This window comes from Pungitius pungitius, chromosome 5 (assembly GCF_949316345.1).
Source record: "Pungitius pungitius chromosome 5, fPunPun2.1, whole genome shotgun sequence".
NCBI lineage: Eukaryota > Metazoa > Chordata > Actinopteri > Perciformes > Gasterosteidae > Pungitius > Pungitius pungitius.
In genome coordinates, this window is record NC_084904.1 from 9777056 (window position 1) to 9797586 (window position 20531).

The 20531-nt window shown below is 40.8% G+C and overlaps 1 protein-coding gene across 1 annotated transcript in view; it reads left to right on the top strand.

Annotated features, from left to right (window-relative positions):
• Window positions 1-896: 896 nt before the first annotated feature.
• Window positions 897-20531, top strand: part of cacna1ba (calcium channel, voltage-dependent, N type, alpha 1B subunit, a) — a 167766-nt gene continuing 148131 nt past the window's right edge. Inside the window, 3 exon segments of the mRNA XM_062562322.1 lie at window positions 897-1723; window positions 2860-2966; window positions 4622-4761. Of these exon segments, the coding sequence (XP_062418306.1) occupies window positions 1474-1723; window positions 2860-2966; window positions 4622-4761 (497 nt within the window). The 5' untranslated portion in view covers window positions 897-1473.

Here is a 20531-nt window from a genome sequence, read left to right on the forward strand (position 1 = left end):
TGAATGGGTGAATGATGTTATGTAGTGTTAAGGTGCTTTGAGGGGTCAGAAGACTAGAAGAGCGCTGTACAAATCTATTTTACCAAGTCCATTTGCTTTGAATAACAAACATTCTGTGTCCCAAACCACCCCCACCCAATTCCATTATTTCAAAATAAAAGCCTCAATGATTATCTGTACCTCAACAATAGGTACACCACTATTGCTTAAAATACGAGTGAAACTAGTACTTACTTCTTCTGCTGCTAGTACCACTAGTACAAAAATTACAACTATAGTACTAAACCTTATATTACTACAAAAAATGTATTTTTTAATTCTCAGCTTTTATTATTTCTGTGTTTTCAAATTCATAGAAGCTTCTCCCATTTCTGTTTTTTTTTTGCAATTCTTTCAAGTTCATTTCAGCTTTTCTCATTTATGTATTTCAGCTTTTTCTATTCTTTCAGCAATGTTTAGAATAATTTCAGCTTGTTGCATCTTAAGCAACTTTTTGAAATTAATTTCAGCTTTTATTATTTCTGTGATTTCAAATTCATAGAAGCTTCTCCCATTTCAGTTTTTTTGCAATTGTTTCAAGTTCATTTCAGCTTTTCTCATTTCTGTATTTTCAGCCATTTTTAAATGTATTTCAGCTTTTTCCATTCTTTCAGCAATGTTTTTAATAATTCCAGCTTGTTTCATTTCTGTACTTTAAGCAACTTTTTGAAATTAATTTCAGCTTTCTGCATTCCAACGCATTTTCAGCAGGAAATGCATTTTCTAGTTCTGAACGTTATCTCGGAAGCCATCTTTACTCTCGGTAACTTGACCGTGGTGTGGCTCGCTCTCCTCCCTGTTGCTGTGGAAACAGCGCTGGTCCAGGTGGAGCCACTAACTGGCGTCCTCTCGGTCACGTGAGGTCTAGACAAGGAGCAGTGGAGAAAGTAGTGCGTCTGCATTCTCATCAACGGCGATTTGATGTGAGCAGGCTGCGTAGTTCCCCAGTAACTGTACCAACAAAGTGACGGTGGCCTGTCGTCGGACCCGGTCATCGATTCAGCGTTCATCTGGAGTAGAAAGTATTTAGAACAAAAATGTTCAAGGACGCCTTCTAGAAGAAATTGTAATGTGGACTCGTCACGCTGAGGATTTGCCGTATTTCCTCTGCTGTAGTCTTCACCAGGAGCCCTCATGTCGACCTGGATCGTGGACCAGTACATCCACGGGGCCAGTTGCACTATCCTGCATCATGGAATGCGCACGTCTAAACTTTGAATTTCCGGTCGGGCTTGGTGGCAGCACGGGAAGCAGCAGAGACTGAGGTTAAAGAGGAATATCTTCTCCCGCTCCGTGTACTTGTGGATGTAGGACGCCTGTGTCAGTGCACGGCGCGCGCACCTCGGGGACCTACGGCGCTGGGTGTGCTGGGATGCTCGCTTCCTTTTCAGCTGCCAGCTGCGGTTTCTCTAGTAAGACCGGTGCTCTTGCGGGATGGCCCGCGTTGAAGACGAGGTCTCCGGCCGCTATGGAGGCAGCTGTTCCACGGGCCCGAGCAGAGGGGCCGGCCGGCCCCCGGGAATCCAGCGGGTGTACAAGCAGACGATGGCGCAGAGAGCCAGGACCATGGCCATTTACAACCCCATTCCGGTCAAACAGAACTGCCTAACCGTTAACCGCTCTCTGTTTACCTTCAGCGAAGATAACATCATACGGAAATATGCCAAAAGGATCACAGAGTGGCCATATCCTTAACGACCAGTATTCAGCTTTACACCCAGCTGCGTGATATATATGCCAGTTTAAAGGAGCACGCATCTTGCATGTGTCTAGGTAATGATAAAACAATGGATGAAGCCTTTTATTTGGAATGATAAAAAATGTCCAAATTCATTCTAGATGGTGTTGTGGCAGCAGCTGATGCCTACATCCAGAGGTCTTAGGTAAACTCTCTTTAGAACATAAATGCTGCTAGGTTTGAACCAGGCTTTCTTGTAGTTCTTTATTTTTTAGACCAACACTTGCTGATGGAGGGAAACCCTCCTTCCTGCCCTGTGCTAGATCCATGAACTAGGTTTGCTCATAGAGCACATCAAGGTTTAAAGTTGACACTACTATGTAGGTGTACTTGATAGACCACTGTGTGCTATATGGCCGCAGTAGTCTGCCAATGGTGCTGAACCCCTAGCAGACTGACCTCCGCATCAAGGCGTTGGCAGACTGCATGGGTGTGACACCACACCAACAAGTCAAATGCTGCAGGATGCACGTTTCAAACAAAAAAGTATTTTCTCAGTCGTGTTGATGTGTATATTTTGTGAAGACGTATCGAGTTGTATTATGTACTCCATTACTTAAGTCACCAGTTAGTTGGGTAATCTGTATCATGCTTTGATGGTGCAGTACATTACCGAGCCTTTTATCCTGATGCAGAGCATTTGGGGATCAATCAGGGCCGGAGTCTCAGTAGCTTAAGTCGTCAGCCAGCTTCCTCTCCTCTCCAAATGTTTTTCATCTGACGAAAAAAGAGAAGATGTGACTGCTTCTATGTAGGTCTGCATTGGAGTATAGATGCAACTAACTAGCCAACTAGAAGTAGCCATTGAGATAAAAAAGAAGGACATGCCATATTTACACATTCCATTCAGAGGAGCACTAGTAAAAGCTGTTTTTTGAATGTGGCTCTTCTTGGGAGCTTTAAAAATGCCCTCTTGATATCATGTTTATCCCAGCCTCTGCTTACGATTCCAATGACCTTTATGTAATATTCAGAGCATTAATGTATCATCAAAAATATATAGTATATATTCAGTCCATAAGCGGTCCATAATATATTATGAGGTCTAGCAACTCGGGAATGTATTGTCCTTAACGCTTTCACTCCATTTGAGTACATGATCCTGGCCACCATTATAGCAAACTGCATTGTGCTGGCTCTGGAGCAACACCTTCCGGCCTTGGACCAAACACCAATGTCAAAGCGTCTGGTAAGTAAACTAACTGCTTGACGCTGAACCCCCCTTCCCCTCTCCCCCTTCTGTGTTCATGAATTACAAACTGTTGGGACCAGAATATATTGAGGGCTTTCACAAATCCCTTAATGTTTGGTTTCAATTAGGGCTGTCAAAAATAGCGCGTTAACAACGTTAATTAGTTGTTTGTTGTTAATTACGTCAATTTTTTTAACACATTTCACGCATGTGCAGTGTGACAAATTATTCAGGTCAGGAAAGTACCTCTTCCTCTAGGGGATGCACTTCATCTTATACAACACATTACTGCCACCTGCAGGCATATGTCAGGCCGTCAGGTTCAGCAAGTCGTTTGCGCCAGTCCACGCTGAATGTTCGCAGGCCATTAACAAAATCAACCTCAGGTCATTTGACCAACACAAAATTTTCCAACACGTTGGAATTCGAATGGTCAAGCGCGTGAGCAGAAATAAAGAGACCGTCATCGCCATACTTGCCAATTCAAAAGGACCGGGGGGGTGCAGGTGCTAGCGGTCAACATGGGGGGGTGCTGGCGGTTTTCCTTGCAGCGCCCGTCTTATCTTTTTCCGTTCTAATTGCCGCTCGACTTCAAGGTGTAACTTTTATTATTGTCCGGTGGAAATCGGGAGAAATTCGGGAGCAAGGTCGGTCCGGGAGATTTTCGGGAGGGGCTTTGAAATTCGGGAGTCTCCCGGAAATATCGGGAGGGTTGACATGTCTGGTCATCGCAGCCCTGGACCATCAGGAGCACAAACTCGTTTTGCCGACCGCAGCAGAGTGGGATAAACTGCGGAGGCTCGAGACCCTTCTAGAGCCATGCAGGGAAATAAGTTACAATGTTATTTGTAACTTATCAAATAACATTGCTTTGATTATTTTCTGGAATGAATTAAACCAAGTCAAATATCAATAACATGTATTTATGTAAACAATAATAATGATGATAATAATAATGATAATTATGTATCTGTGTCCTGTTATCTTTGGTATGCATTTCAGAAAGAACAAATGGTTAGGATTAAGGTGTAATTGCAAATAGTGATTAATCCACTGAAAATTCTGATTAATTTGATTACAATTTTTAATCATTTGACATCCCTAGTTTCAATACAATGTAGGGTTATACCTGGTGTTTTCCTCGGCGTGGTAAGCAGAACCCTGCTGAGCGACCTTTTTTTTTCTTTCCGTGTGTCATTACCTCTGGCTACCCCCCCCCTCCTGTACCCAGATTGCTTGTCAACTCAGACATTTGAAGGAAATGCTCTGTCTGGTGAGGCTCATAATAAAAATAAAAAAATCAAATATAGATGTATAGTAAAATGAAATAATGAGCATATAAAGCAATGTTATTATCCATTGGATGAAAATATAAAGTGGTTGCATACAGAGGCATTAGGACAACTCAAAGTCATCCTCCATAGTTGTTCCTGAGAGTTCTTTAAGGCGTTGAAGCATCAGATAGAGCATTGTAGATGCTCATGGGACAGAGAATGCGATGGACCGGAAGCCGCTAAAGAAAATCCTGTGGACCTTCATTTAATTGGAGTGCAGTGAAATCGACTGGCCAAGATCAGATTTCATTGACTCAGCCAGATGCAAGGGTGTAATTTCATGAAACCTCCTCACCCTACTCTGCTTTGTCTTTACAGGACGACACAGAGCCCTACTTTATTGGAATATTTTGTTTTGAGGCTGGCATCAAGATCATCGCCCTGGGCTTTGCCTTTCACAAAGGCTCGTACCTGCGTAATGGCTGGAATGTAATGGATTTTGTGGTGGTCCTAACAGGGTAAGTAGCACTGGCCTAATGGCTCCCATAGATGCTAACTGACAGCGCTGATGGGTAGAAGCCATTAATGAGGGTGGCTCTGATGTGTCTGTGTGTTGCATTTTTAATGCGTGTTTCTAGTGGAGATGACTTCATGTTTTCAAGTCTGAATGAAAAAAAAAATACTGCAACCCCGAATTATGCCAAAATATGTTTTGTACCACACCACCAATATATTGATGACCATGTGTGCCATGCACATTTTCCAGCAATAGTTCTCCCTTCAGTGAAAGCCTTTATTTATGATGCTGGTAATCACATCGGAAAGGGCCTCATCAGTTTGCTTTCTAAGCTAAACACTGGATGATTTACACATGCAAAAATATGAACCAGAGACAACCTATGAGAGAAATATTTTATTGTACATCATTATCTAATTACATCACATTGCATCATTACCCACTTGTCATGTAAATGTCCACGATAAAGGAGCAATGGATGAGCTCACTGTGGAAATTTACCCTTTATGTGGTTCCCATCCGGTTTATGTCAGATGTAACGCCACAATCCTGCTAGGTTAATTCAAGTACAACAGAAAAGTTTTCCATAGATTTAGGATAAGTTTGCATTTGTACCATATCTGTGCCAGTCAAAGTGGCTAAAGCTGTATAATTGACTATTAACTATAATAAACTAGTACCTAGTTAGCATCTATTTCTTTTATCCACAGATTAAATATAGCTTCACTTGAAAATGTCATAGATGCTTTCAGAGACGGTTTCGGGTAAAACCATCAAACAATAGCATCCGTACGACTTTATATCAGTGGATCCTTTTAACAGATGTATCCAGAAATAACCCTTTTTGTTGGGTACAAGGTAGAACCTTTCAAATGGGATCTAAGGGGAACCTTTATAAATACCAGTGGTTTATTCTTGGTTGTGGTGACACAGGATGCTGTTACGCTGCAAAAAGTCCCTTGCTGCTTGCTGGTTCCATCAAGCCCCTTGATGGCAAAAGGCAAAGGCAAAGCAGTCAGTTGAGAACGTGATAAAAGCTCAAAAGCAGAAGAGAGTATTTTCAAGGTTTGAATTATTAATTTGTTTTTTTTACAACCTTCCATGCAAGTTTTTTTCCATTAATTTCACTAGTGTTAAAATAAAACTTGTTGCAAAAAATGTATCCATTTTTAAAACAGATTAGCCGATCTAACTATCCCAATAACGGACATGTGACAGTTTTCTGCCTCGGAGTATATTCTATATTTTTTATCCTCATCTAATCCCATCAATAGACCAAGCGAACAGTTAATGTATCTACTACCAAGAATTGTGTTTGTATCATCAAAAAAACCCTCTGTTCCTTCATCACCATGAAGACATGCACCACTTTATTTTGACTCAGTCCAAAACACACCGGCCTGCTGCCACAGATACTATAATGGTTCCTAACAAATGTAACGTTTGATGAAAAACCTCAGTGAGCAGCTGATCCCTGACATATTCTGTGAAGATCAAGTGATGAACATTCGAAATACGCAGCCGGGTCTGTGTTTTCATGTGTGAGACTATTTTTATTATATCATGTATAAAGGCTATAGTTGGTGTGAAGAATTGTTCTCTACTGACCTGTAGACGGAAGACTCTGATTACAGAGATTTGATCTTTCCTTATAAGAGCACGGCCCCCTGTATGTGCCACGTCGGTCCCTTTTAAAAAAAACAGAATCCCTCCCAACCACATCAATCTGTCTTTGGTTCAGGTGTCTTACTCTCACTTGAGTAACGAGTGTCCATACGTTCTCATGTGCTGTCACGTCTCTACATGTTGGGGTGTAACTTTGAACACTATATATTTTGACTTTAGCTTGTACAGTTGATACCCCTCTTGTTTCTGGCCTGACTTGAGTGAACAGAAAGGAGACTCTTCCGATTGTTGTGGTTGCAGAGTTAGCCGGTCATATTTTAAAAGTCAGCCAACAGCTTTGTTATTTGTCGCTCGCCTGCTGGTGTCCTCCGCCTTTAAACTCAGCTCAGCCTACTGCGAGGTTGTCATCTCCACCAGGACATTGTTTGCTTAAGGGCATGTGCACGATAGTTACCAAGTGGGTGAAGTGAGTGTGCATCTCTGTGCCGGTCCACCTCAGCTCTCACATTCTGCTGCAGCAAGGTATAGTAGCAGTAATTTTGTGCAAGCTCAAGGACCTGTGGTGGTGGCGGCAGTGGGTCACATTTTCTTATTCATATTGGGTTTGTTTCCTCCCCTGGATGCCTACTGCAGCAAAAACAGTTTACACACTGTTATTGTTATAAAACAAGTTTATACATAATCACACCACAAAACAAAAGCAGCAAAGCTATCCAGTTCGGTTTGTGGATTTTATTCTCAACGTTTGTAACGTTACCGACTTAGAAAGTGATATTTCAGGTTCATTACTTGTCTACTTGAGCTCACTGGTTTATTTCTGTAATAATATTATGAGTACAACCTCAATAAGATGGGGCTGTATGGGTGGGCAACATGATGGAGTTATAACTAAAAGCAGTTTGTTCTCATGTCTTATGTGTCTTTAAAAACACAACATTGGTTACCAATTTTGTTGAAATTGAGATTAATTTGATCAAAGTTGACTATGGTTTGCTACAATTTATTTGAAGAACTAGATTTGCAATCCTTTCAACTGTAAATGACAATTTTAAACACCCAAATAAGGCTACATAAAATATATATGTAGTCACCAAATCCTGACCTCTTAATTTTTGGTTTCATTTTGTTTAATTTTTTCTCTTGTGTGCCCTCCTGGTTTTCCTCCACCTGCTATGTGCCGCCGCATTCTTGCCTTGCACTGACCAGGTCTCAATTGTTATCAAAAGCCTCCATCTGTCACGTGTGTTTGCACATCTATGCTGCTGATTAAAGAGCTTACGGTGGCCGAGAGGGGAAAACGATTCATGCTCGATACAACGTAATAAGGTCAATGACACATTAATAACTGCCATATGCCATCGACCACCCTTTTGCCTCTATGGCAACACTGAAAGGACATACTATCTCAAACGCAAAACACTAAACAGACAGTCCGTTGCACTACAATTAAAAATGACATACAGCAGGTGAAATTAGTATTGAACACATCACCATTTTTCTCAGTAAATATATTTCCAAAGGAGCTATTGACATGAAATTTTCACCAAATGTTGGTAACAACCCAAGTAATACATACATACAAAAACAAAGAAGTTCAGAAATAAAGTTATGTGTAATAATGTGAAATGACACAGGGAAAAAGTATTGAACACGCTTACTGATATTTATTCAATACTTTGTACAAAAGCCTTTGTTGGTAATGACAGCTTCAAGACGCCTCCTGGATGGAGAAACTAGTCCATGATTGCTCTGGTGGGATTTTGGCCCATTCTTCCACACAAATAGTCTTCAAATCTTGAAGGTTCAGTGGGCCTCTTCTATGAATCTTTATCTTTAGTTCCATAGATTTTCAATGGGATTTAACTCAGGTTACTGGCTGGGCCATTCTAGCAGCTTTATTTTCTTTGAAACAAGTTGAGGGGTTCCTTGGCTGTGTGTTTGGGATCATTGTCTTGCTGAATCGTCCCCCCCTCGTTTCATCTTCATCATCCTGGTGGATGGCAGCAGATTTCTGTCTAGAATGTCTCATGGCCATTCATCCTTCCTTCAATTATGTGAAGTTTGCCAGTACCATTTGCTGAGAAGCAGCCCCACACCATGATGTCCCCACCTCCAAACTTCACTGTTGGTATTAGGGTGATGTGGAGTGCCATTTCTCCTCCAAACATGGTGTGTATTATGGCATCCAAACAGTTCAATTTTGCTCTCATCTGACCACACTACGCTCTCCCAGTATTTCACTGGCTTTTCCAAATGTTGTGCAGCAAACGAGCTTCAACATGCTTTTTTTTCTTGCGTGGTGAGCGTGCATACAGGCCATAACCAAAGCCATCAATTAGGTTGTGAAGGTCTTGAGACAGCCCTTTGCTTTTACCCATCATGGGATGTGTCTTGTGTGACACCTTCTTCTTCTTCTTCTCTTATTTAATGGTGGACTGCAACCAACGTTTAGGTGCATGCCGCCACCTACTGTACTGGAGTGTGTATAGTCATGTCATTTAAATTCTACTCCATATCCCTGAGTCTTTTAAGAAGGTAATTAGAGCCTTCCTTGTAGCTCTTATTCCTTCTCCTTCTGATCCCAGTATCCCTACCAGGTTCCACTCCCTCCCTTCCTCCTGAACCTTATCTTTAAGCACCTGCCTTTCCACTTCATTCAATTTACAGTTCATTATTACATGTTAAGCATTTTCTTTGACCCCACAGTTTCCACAGTTCTCACTGTTCCTTTTCCCCATTAAAAATAATGTGCCATTCAGCCCTGTATGATCCACTCTCAGTCTTGTCATTGCAATGTTTTCACGCCTAGTATTTTCCATGAAGTTCTTTATACTGACACTTTTTTGTATTTTATAGTATCTCCTACCTTTCCTGTCTTCCTCCCAACGTTTCTGCCATATTTCAAGACCTTTCCTTTTAACCACTGCTTTACCTTCGCCTTTTCCTAGTGGGATTGTAATTATAATTGCTTTAAGCAGTGCCTCTTTGGCCAGTCTATCTGCCATCTCGTTCCCTTTAACCCCCTCATGTGCTGGTACCCAACAAAACTGAATCTCAATGCCACCCTGATGCAATCTAAATAAGCTGTTAAAAAGTTCTATTAGTAGATCTTCTCTTATTGATGTTAATGACTGCATACTTTTGATTACGGCCAAAGAGTCTGTGCACAGTACCACCCTATCAGGTCGGACCTCTTCTACCCACTGTAGTGCAATAATTACTGCTACTATTTCTGCTGTGTACACTGATAACCGGTCAGATAGTCTTTTAGAGATATGGATTTTAAAATCTGGTATATATATTCCAACTCCCACATTTTCCTGTTTATTCTTAGATCCGTCTGTGTAAATCTTTAAATAATTATAGTAACTGTTTCTTAAGTAGATGTTTGTTTTGACTCCTATTTCCTCCATTCTCCATTCCCTTTTCTTTTCCAATATATTTATATCAACCTTTACTTCTGGAAAGAGCCATGGTGGAATTCTACTGACTGGGTTGGCAATGGTGAAATTTATGGCTTCCATTTCGTATTCCCTCACTCTCATTTCTCTTGTCCATCCAAACCCGAACCCCTGAAACTTTGTATACTCCCAACATTCCTGTATTGTTTCTTTTGCTGGGTTTTCTTTCCCACTTCCTTTCAATTTAATCCAATACGCCATTGCCAGTTCCTCTCTTCTTAACTCCAAAGGTATCTCTCCAGCTTCTACGAGTATAGCGTTGATGGGGGTTGTCATAACAGCTCCAATGCATACACGTAATGCTCTATACTGTAATCTATTTATTTTTTCCAGCACTGTTTTTGCCGCTGCACCATAAACTACGCAACCATAGCCTATTGATGACCTCATGCAACCCCTATAGATGTTAATTAACGACTGCCTTTCTGCACCCCAGTCAAATCCCGCCACAGCTCTCACCAGGTTTATAACTTTTTTGCATTTAGTGCAAGTTCCCAATATGCATTTTCCATGTACCCCTACTACCATAGTCCCAGGTATTTAAATTCATTTACTTTCACCATTGTCTGCTCATATAATTTTAAACTTTCAACATGGCACTTGCGCTTCTTTGTAAACATCATATAACAAGATTTGCTTGTCGACATCTTGAATCCCCACTTATATGACCACATCTCTACTTCCCTGATTGCTTTTTTTATGTTACCTAATACGTATGGCACATTCCTTCCTCTCATCCAGATGGCCCCATCATCTGCATATAGTGCTGTTTTTATGCGTCCATTCATTTTTGAAAAAATATCATTAATCATTATGTTAAAAAGTATCGGACTAATTGCACTCCCCTGGGGAATACCATTGTCTACATTAAATTCTGTAGATACCTCTGATCCAACTTTAACTTTAATTTTCCTACCTGTTAAAAAGTCCATAACCCAATTATATAACCTTCCTCCTATCCCCATACTAGTTAGCTTGATAAGCAAACCTTCCCTCCACATGGTATCATATGCCTTTTCTATGTCAAAATTAGGGCCGGGAAAAATATTAATCTAATTAATTAGAGGCTTTGTAATTAATTAATCGAAATTAATTGCATAAATATTTGACCTGAGAACAGTGAGAAGTAATTTTTTTCACATGGATTTTTATTTTTGTTCAACCAATTCCAGCAGACAAGTGTGTTGTGTTGTGGATTCCAGCCTGAGAATCTATGAGAATTGAGGTTGGATTCAAAAGCATCAACAGGTGTGTGGTGGAACAGTGCAGGGAGATAGCAGGAAGGCTGAAGTGTGGAGGATTCTCAGTTCAAACCTGCTCTCTCAGAAGGAGGGTTTGGTTGCAGTCAGGGCTTCAAACTGTAAACTTTGAAACAGTTTTGAGGTTTAGTAAACAATCCCAAGGTCTAATATGAGAAACGGACACAATGAGGCATGTGCTTGAATAGCACAAGGGAACAACTGAAGGGCTGCAGGCTCCAACCTGCTGTCTGAGGTTGTGGGTTCATGCCCCTTCATGCAGACATCACTTCTGCTTTGAAAGAGTTTTGAGGTTTGAGTAGCAGTCTCAAGGTTTAATACGAGAAACAAAAATTTAATTAGTGCATGGTGAGGTAGTGCAGCACAAGAGCTGAGGAGCTACTGTCCTTACCCTGTAGGTTGTGGGTTCAAGCCCAGTCTTGGGTTTGAGCCTTTGGTTTTACTTCAGGTTTGAGTAGCAATATCAAGGTTAAATACAACAAACAAAGGGTTGGTTAGTGTGTGGTGAAGTAGCACAGCAGAAGAGCTGCTGCGACAAGCCTGCACTGCACTTGAAGGTTGTGGGTTCAGGCCCAGATGTGGAAATAGCATTTAAAATTCAATTCAATTCATTTTATTTTGTATAGCCCAAAATCGCAAATTACAAATTTGCCTCAGAGGGCTTTACAGTCTGTACACATGCAACATCCTCTGTCCCGAAACCCTCACATCGGCACAGAAAAAACTCCCCAAAATAAAAGAGTTTTAAAGTTTTAAAGTTTAACTCACATGCTCAAGGGATAATAGGAGAATCAAAGTTGCCAAAATGTGACCAGGACTGGTGGTGTAGGGGTGAGTGCAGGGGCCAAAAGCCTCTGTAAGCACTAGCGGGTTCAAATCCCACTGCTGCCAAGTCTTGAGCGCACTACCGTGGAGGTAGTTGTGGGGGCATTGTCCCCACTGGTTGTTTCAGAGAAGTGGACCCTGGGGGTTATGCAGAAACACAAGGCGCGTTCACTTGAGTTATGATGGCATTGTCAAGAATGATGAAGAATCTTTTGAATGATGATGAATTCACTAAATTTGATGTTAATTGCTAATTAAGCTTTTATCACTTATTAGCCATGCTACATAGCCTATAGGGTTCCACCTTTTTGACGGGAGAGAAGGCCGGGTGAGTCAGTAAAGATGAGCAGATGTGTCTCATTCAGTGGTCACACTGACATGAAACTTATTACAGCCTCTGAGGGCATTTTTCAAGACAATCACGTGTTTGTCTACTTCAGGGCATCCTGTGGACAACCTTAAACTGACAGTCTGTAGATTTGTTTACCCTTTTTAGTGCATCCACCCTCCAATTCTCTGTTACATTCAAATTCAACTCACTTGTGCCTTTACCAATGCAGGAAGGATGAATAGCATGGTTGATCCTCCAAGATGCACCAATCCGTCTCTGGGGCAAAATCCCATTATGATTTTTTATAAATTTCAGTTACCCAAAACTAAAAAAGGATTTAGGAATAGCCACCATGTCCCTTGAGGGTTGAACCCAGATAAGGTTTAAAGTACAGAAATTTGGGGCATTTGGCATTAGTGACAGGGACGTGTAGGTTGCTCCATCTAAGATCATTCCAGTCATGTCATGGGAAAAAAAATATTGTGAAAAAAGTCAAAATATGTAGGGTCAAAAAATGTCACAGAAAAGATTTTTTTTTAAATAATAGGTAAAAAATTATTATAAAAAATATATATGTAAGGTCAATATATATATATATATATATATATAATATATATATATTATTAGGGCCGGGACTCGATTAAAACTATTGATCTAATTAGAGGCTTCGTAATTAATTAATCAAAATTAATCTCATTTTAATTGCATAAATATTTGACCTGAGAACAGTGAGAAGTAATTTTTTCACATGGATTTTTATTTTTGTTCAACCAATTCCAGCAGACAAGTGTAGCAATAGCATATTTAGAAATATAGTACTTTCAGAAATTCAGGTAGCCTATAGGTAAGTAGACCTTCTGTAAACTAGGTTTTTTTTAAGTAGACCAATACTTTCAAGTACATTCAGAACATTGGTTATTTTTTCAGACGTGGACTTAGTTACCCTGGTCCTTAAACCAGTCATCTGGTGCAGTGTGGGTTGGGTGTGGGTCCTTGTACTCGTCGGGCTAACGTCCACGCTAGCTGCTAATTGTTTTGCGTTGAGGTGATACTTGAGGCTCGATGCGAATTCCTTGTTGCATACCTTGCACACAACCATGCTCTTGTCGACGCTTCCATCCGTGTGTTTATTATAATAAGATTTCCCATTCACGGGGCCAACCGACACGATCTCGTCAGCTTCTTCGTTCATGTTCACTGTGGTTTGTTGTTGTCTGAAGTCATGGACGCTAGTTGGTGCTCCAGTATAATCGGTCCGCCGAAACTCATCCAGTGAGAAACGTTCCGCGGTGCAAAAAAGAAGTGTAAAAATGCGTAAAAATGTTTAATGTGTTATTTTTTGTGTAATTAATTAATCTTAATTCACATTGTAATTAATTAATCGTAATTAACGCGCTAAAGTCCCAGCCCTAGTCAAAATATACAATTGTCATTACTTCTTTCATTTTCAATGCCTTTTCCACATCATTACTTACTCTAACTAGAGCATCTGTTGTGGAGCGCCCTTTTCTAAATCCACTTTGTATATTGGTCAGTAATCCTCTCTGTTCCAATATATGTGATATTCTACGAACTATTATCCTCTCCATCCATTTGCACAAGTGGGATGTCAATGCTATGGGCCTATAGTTATCAGGATTAGCTGGGTCCTTACCAGGCTTGTTGAATGGTAATATTACTGCACTTTTCCAACTGTGTGGTATTATTCCATCCCTCCAAATTTTATTAAACAGTTAATATTAACTTAAATGATTCGCCTGGTAACTATCTGAACATGGCATAACATAATTGATCTTGCTCGGGTGCTGTATATCCAGTGCCCAGCAGCGCTATGTTGAGTTCTGATAATGTAAAATCCACGTCAAGTATTGACATGCCATCCTCCTTTTTTAACTTCACTTCCTTATTCTCTCTTAACGCCTGTTCTTTCTGCTGTTTATGTATGTCACTAAGGTTTTCACAACTGTGAACTGCCACAAAGGCCCTCCCTAACACTTCTGCCTTTTTTTTATCTGATACTATTATCTTCTCTCTATCAATCAAAGCTGGAATTTTACCAGACGTGCTTTTCCCATTCATTCTCTTGAACATAGACCTAATTTACTCCTCCGCCTATGGTGGAACAGAATTCTCTCCAGTTTCTCTTTTTGTTATACTTTATTGTCCTACGTGCCACAGCCCTTTTCCTTTGATAATCTATAACATTCTCGTATGAAAGATTTTTCTTTAATGTTCTAAATGCCTTGTTTTGTTGTTTAACAGCTCTGCTACATTCCTCATTCCACCAAGGTACCACTTTCTTCCTTCCCTTTGTTGTTCTTTGTGGGATACTCCGTATTGCTGAGTTTATAATGTGTTCTGTTGTCAGAATGGGATGCTGGCGCAGGCGGAAGGCAGGACCCTGGGGGCCTCAGGGTCTCGGGGGGCCTGCCGCTACGGCGACCGGGCCTCAGGGTCTCGGGGGGCCTGCCGCAACGGCAACTCAGGGTCTAGGGGGGCGCCGGGGGCGCGGCTCCGGCGTCGTCGTGGCGGGCGCAGACGGGCGTCTCGGCGCCGGAGCGGGCGGAGACGGGGGTCTGGGGGCCGGTACAGGCGGAGACTGGGGTCTGGGGGCCGGTACGGGCGGAGACTGGAGGACCCAAACGCAGAGTTCCAGACGTGCTCTTTATTTATCACAAAAATCAAAACGACGTGCACCAACAGCGACTGACATGAGACAATGACGCGACAAAGGACAACTGGCACACAGGGCTTAAATACACAAGGGAGGTGCAGGTGATTGGACACAGGTGGAAACAATCAAGCAATCACAAGACAAGGCAGGAAGTGAAGTTACCCAGGAACACAAGAGACATGAAAACTACAAAATAAGACATAGAGCAGACCCAAACCGTAACATCTGTAACTTGCTTTGTACATTCTTCTATATTTCCATCAAATGTCACCAGATTAACTGACTCTTCACAACATGCCCTAAATTTTTCCCATTCTGCTTTCTCAAAACACCATCTGGTTCTAGACATCCCTTCTTGGTTACAAATGTGTGTATTAATTACAGTGAGAACTGGGAAATGATCACTTCCTATGGTAGTTTCACTTTTAACATGCCAATCACATGCTTTAACTAAGCTTTCTGACACCAGTATAACATCCAAGCATGATATAGTACCCCTATTCATATCTATTGTTGTACCCTGTCCATTATTAAGGCACACCAATACTCTTTCTTCCATAATTTATGTTTTGTAATTATGTTCCCGTTACTTTCTGTATGCTTGCTGCCCCATAGGCTGTTATGCGCATTAAAATCTCCACACCATATTTCTTTCCTGTATACATTCCCTGCCATTTCTTTTAATTTTTCGGTAATTAATTTCTTGCATGGGTTATAAAAATGTATTAGCTTAATATGACCCTCTTTCCTTGGACTACATATCTCGACCATATTACATTCCATATCCACTGAGCAAGGGAGCTCTCTAAATGCCAGCCCGTCCTTGAGAAAGGTAGCACACCCTCCACCATTTTGATTGTTAGGCCTATCATGTCTTATAGAACTAAACCCTGGTATAACAAAGTCCAAATGTGGTTGTAACCAAGTTTCTTGTACACATACTACATCTGGAACAACATCTAATTCATAAATATATATTTTAAATTCTTGACCATTAGCTATGAGGCTTCTGGCGTTCCACTGTAGTATGTGCATTACCATAATTAGTGTTCTAACCCTCAGTTTGTGTATTTTCCCCGTTTCCAAGTGCTGTTAACAATTCATGTATCTGGTCTGCTTTAACATCTATATCAAGAATTCTTTCTGCTGCCTCCACAATAGCCTTGATTCTATCACTTTTCTTTTTCAACTGTGGCGTAACATTGATAGTGTGACAAATGAATACCACAAAGTTTATCTTCTTAACTACCAATGTTTCCTTATCAACTTCACATTTGTGCTCACATGTAATCTGAGTATGAACAGGAGTCTGCCTTTGTGTTTGTTTAACTGCTACTATATTTCTTTGAACCATTCCACTGGGGCTTTTATTTGATGTCGTTTCTCTCACTGTTTTTAGTGCTTCTGCATAAGACACTTTACTTAGAATCTTCACCCTCTGGGCTTCTCTGGCTTCTCTTTGTACTTCACATCCTCCAAACGCAGCACTATGCTCACCACTACAGTTACAGCATTTAATCTTCGTATCCTTTTCACATTTACCGTACTCATGCTGTCCACCACATCTAGCGCACCTCATCTTTCCTTTTCATTGCTGAGCTGTATGTCCCATTGTTTGGCATTTATAGCATTGAATAGGTTTGGGAATATACTCCCTCACACTGTAACTCATGTACCCTATTTGCACTGATTTAGGTAGAGTTTTCTCAAATTGCACTACAACCGATAGTGTTTCCTTTAACGATCCATCTTGTTTGCTTTGCCTCCCTGAATCTCATTTTTGACATCTTCCATTGACATACTCAGTGGTACACCTGATATCACTCCTCTCACCTTTGACATTGCTCCTGGTATATGTGCTTTCATTCTTTCCCCTTGAAGTGAGGACATTTTCAGTATCTTTTCTTGTTGTTGCTTGCTAGTTGCTTGCTAGTTGCATGTATCAGTATTCTTTTATTGCTCAAAAACCTAGCAAATATGATTTTTCCAATCTCTTTCTCAATAGCCTTAGTGAGTTTAATCGGGTGGTAATGTCCACCGTCCTGGTTAAACTCAATAACTTTCCATACGATTTCTTGCCCATTCTCCATGTTGTCCGTTTTCTGTTTCTCCGACTGATTAGATCTCAATTTCTTGCTCGTACTTCCCTTGCCAGTCTCGCTGTACCCTGACCAACTTTTCCCTCTATTTCTTGTTCTTAAAGCCCTTTTCAATCTCTCTGTTTTGGGTATCGTCCAATCCATCTCATCTCCATCTGAATTAGTTGACATGCTATACAGTCACAGTACAGTTTATGCAGATCCGTAGTGTTGTTACCTCCAACCCTCCTGCTTCGAAGCTTGTGTCGAAATATGAAGCAGTGCAAGGCGAAGCAAACGTATCGGTGCTTGGTTCGTTCCCTGCTGATCACGTGATCAGTGACGTCCGAAGCTTCGTTCCGGCGCAGTCACGTGACCGCTCCGATTTGATTCAAATGGGTGCGAAACGGTTCGGGCTTGTCCGTCTGACAGAGTCAAAGTCAGTGTTGTTGAGAGTAGCCAAGAGCAAATTTACAATGGAACCTGTGGCAAAGAGGTCGCTTCGAGATGTGGGAGCACTTCAATTTGATTTCCTCTAACAAGGTTGGCAATAGGCAGGCCAAGTCTGTCACTTGTATTGTGTAATTATTAATTAATTATGGATGTATATTATATCTCAATAATCAATATTAATATCAATCAATAATTTCATGCCCCATGTGTCCACAAGCACCTCAATATCTTGTCATAACCAACCTGTACAATCACTGCCCCACTGACCTTTCCTCTGTAAATCACTTCCCACATTCCAGATTCAAACTATTGACATCAGTCCCTGTGACTGCCATGAACTGCACATGCAGTAGGGAGCACATGCTGGTATTTTAAATTATATAGCTTACATATAACTCATATATATATATATATAATCTTTTATTAATTCTCTGCTAGTATGATCACAAACATACATGCACAACGGTGCAGAAAGACACAGATAAGTGTTTGTTCTACTTCTTCCCAATGTACAAAGAATTGAAAAAAACAAACAAGGACACAATTCAAACCTGAAAAACAATAGTTGTATTCATATAGGAATCAATGTATTTATTAGATGATTTATGGGTTCAACTTTTCATAATCCTGTTCAACCCACAGAGACTGGGCCAAAATATACTGGTAGGCTATTTGAAACATGCACTACACGTATCCAACAGCAGAGGTCATCATAGAGTTTGCGATGCATTGAATGAATGAACTTTTTTCCTATACAATTGGCTTGAAAGCTTCACTGGGTCAGAAAGCTTCACTTTGCCATCACTACAGATCCGCCAGATTACTTGCTCAACCAGTGATCCTACCGCGTTTCACTTCCGCTTTTCCCAGTCCTTACGCCACCAGTCCCATGTCGGGTAGAGAACATAATACAACAGACTCCTTGTGTGACACCTTGGCAATTAGACCTTTTTGTAGGCCATCAGTTGGGACTGAACCAGCTGATATTAATTTGCACTGACAAGGGTCTGGATTGCTTTTCAATTACTGATAGTTTTCAGCTGTTGTCTTGGCTTTCCATACCTTTTTTGCACCTCCCTTTCTTCATGTGTTCAATACTTTTTCCCTGTGTCATTTCACATTTAATACACATAACTTTATTTCTGAACTTCTTTGTTTTTGTATGTATGTATTACTTGGGTTGTTACCAACATCTGGTGAAAATGTCATGTAGCTCCTTTGGAAATATATTTACTGAGAAAAATGGTGACATGTTCAATACCTTCACCCGCTGTATGTAATTCCACCTGCCAAAGTGGCTAGTGAGAGGGACTGCTTTACCCGCCACCGCCAATTTCTACCTGCATTTGGCGGGTGCTAATGTCCATTCCTGAAAGTTACATAACTTCAGTGATAAAAAAAAAACTAAGATGCAATGTTATTTATTATTGTATACAATATCTGTCTATATGGAGATATTCGAGTGAATTATATTAAAGTTACCTAGATTTCTCCCATTGTCAGCTCACCTACCTCCGTCCTGAATAAATTAAATCCTCGTCGTCCTGCACTGCATTGAGACAGCTACAGAGAGACTCTCTAATCAGCTGTCTTGTGAAGAGAAAAACTAGAGCAAGTGAATAAATATTTGATTGTGTTTTATTGTGGATGAAATAGCCCTGTTCCAGCATGCATTTGATCTTCTTCGATAAGCGCTGTGCACAGTATGACTACAGGATAATTTACGTGAGGCATGTATAGGCTGGATTCGAATTGTCAAATTTGCTTAGAATGGTTCCTAAATGAAGTAGTTTAAGTGGGCGCTGTGAGAAGAGCTTTTCGAATTCTTTAAATACAAAGGAAAGGAGCTTTGATGCTTCCCTTCGTAGCTTCTGTAGCATAGGATCCGCTGGATCATCCGTTACAAAAGGAAAGGAGATAATTCTGTCACAATTGCTTGCGGCGGCAATATTTAAATAGTGACGTATCATTCTGCCGTTCACTTGAAATAACAATCATGAGCAAGAAATGTAAGGAGATCATGTAAGTAACCGTTAGAATACCTCATTTACATAACAACCTTGTTAATAAAGTATTACTTTGAACCTAGTTGTTTTATGTATGACTCATTTGCATTGTAACACCACATGGACAAAGGCTATCTAAGATGCTTCTTTGTAGCCCATCTTCCGAGAAGAACTAGTTTTGCAGACTGATGTCAATAACATTCGTCTCCCGTTGCTTTTTTAGTGATTCAAATGTAACAGCCTTGGACGGATCCTCTGCAAATACTAACACCCTGATCTGCCTCCAACACCACCCCCTCCAGGGAGTGGGTTGATCTCACAGCTGGTCGTCACAAGGCTGGCTGAGCGGAGACAACAGGGCCTGGCCGCTTGCTGTCTCCGCTCAGCTGGCCGTGTTTCTCTGAACGCTGCCTTTCTTACACTTTCGTCTACAGGGACAGCAAGCCATAGAGCATGCAGGGAGAATCAGCATGGGACTACCAATCCTTAATGAGTGTGCATGTAGAGGGATTAAATGAACCCATGCAGCTCATGTATTACCACACACAGTTTTTTGATGCCAGACAGTGATGGTTGTTTTGCGCTGTTATATTTTATAAAGTGTGTTTGAGTTACAAATATCCGAAATGTATTCCATGATGGGTTGGAGGAGTTTAATTTAACTGCATTTCTTTATGTATCAGGAATCAGGAAACGTTTATTGCTATAATATGTTAGACATACATGGAAATTGTCTTGGCGGTTGGTGCATGACGGAAGACAGTACAATAATGACAACATAGTGCAGCAATAAGATAAAAATAAAACAAGAGTAAAATCAAATATATGCTATGGGTTAGTACGTTAAAGCCAAAGCTATGGGTTAGTAAGTAAGAAGTGATAAAGATACAATTTGAAATAAAAATAAAGATAGTGCACCAGCTAAATAAAGTGACAAGTAAAAGTGACAAAGTGAATGAACATGGGAGTGAGAGTCAGTCAGGGTGGGCCCCGGGCTCTGTCGATGAGCCCGACTGCCGAAGGGAAGAAACTGTTTGTGTGGCGGGAGGTCTTAGTCC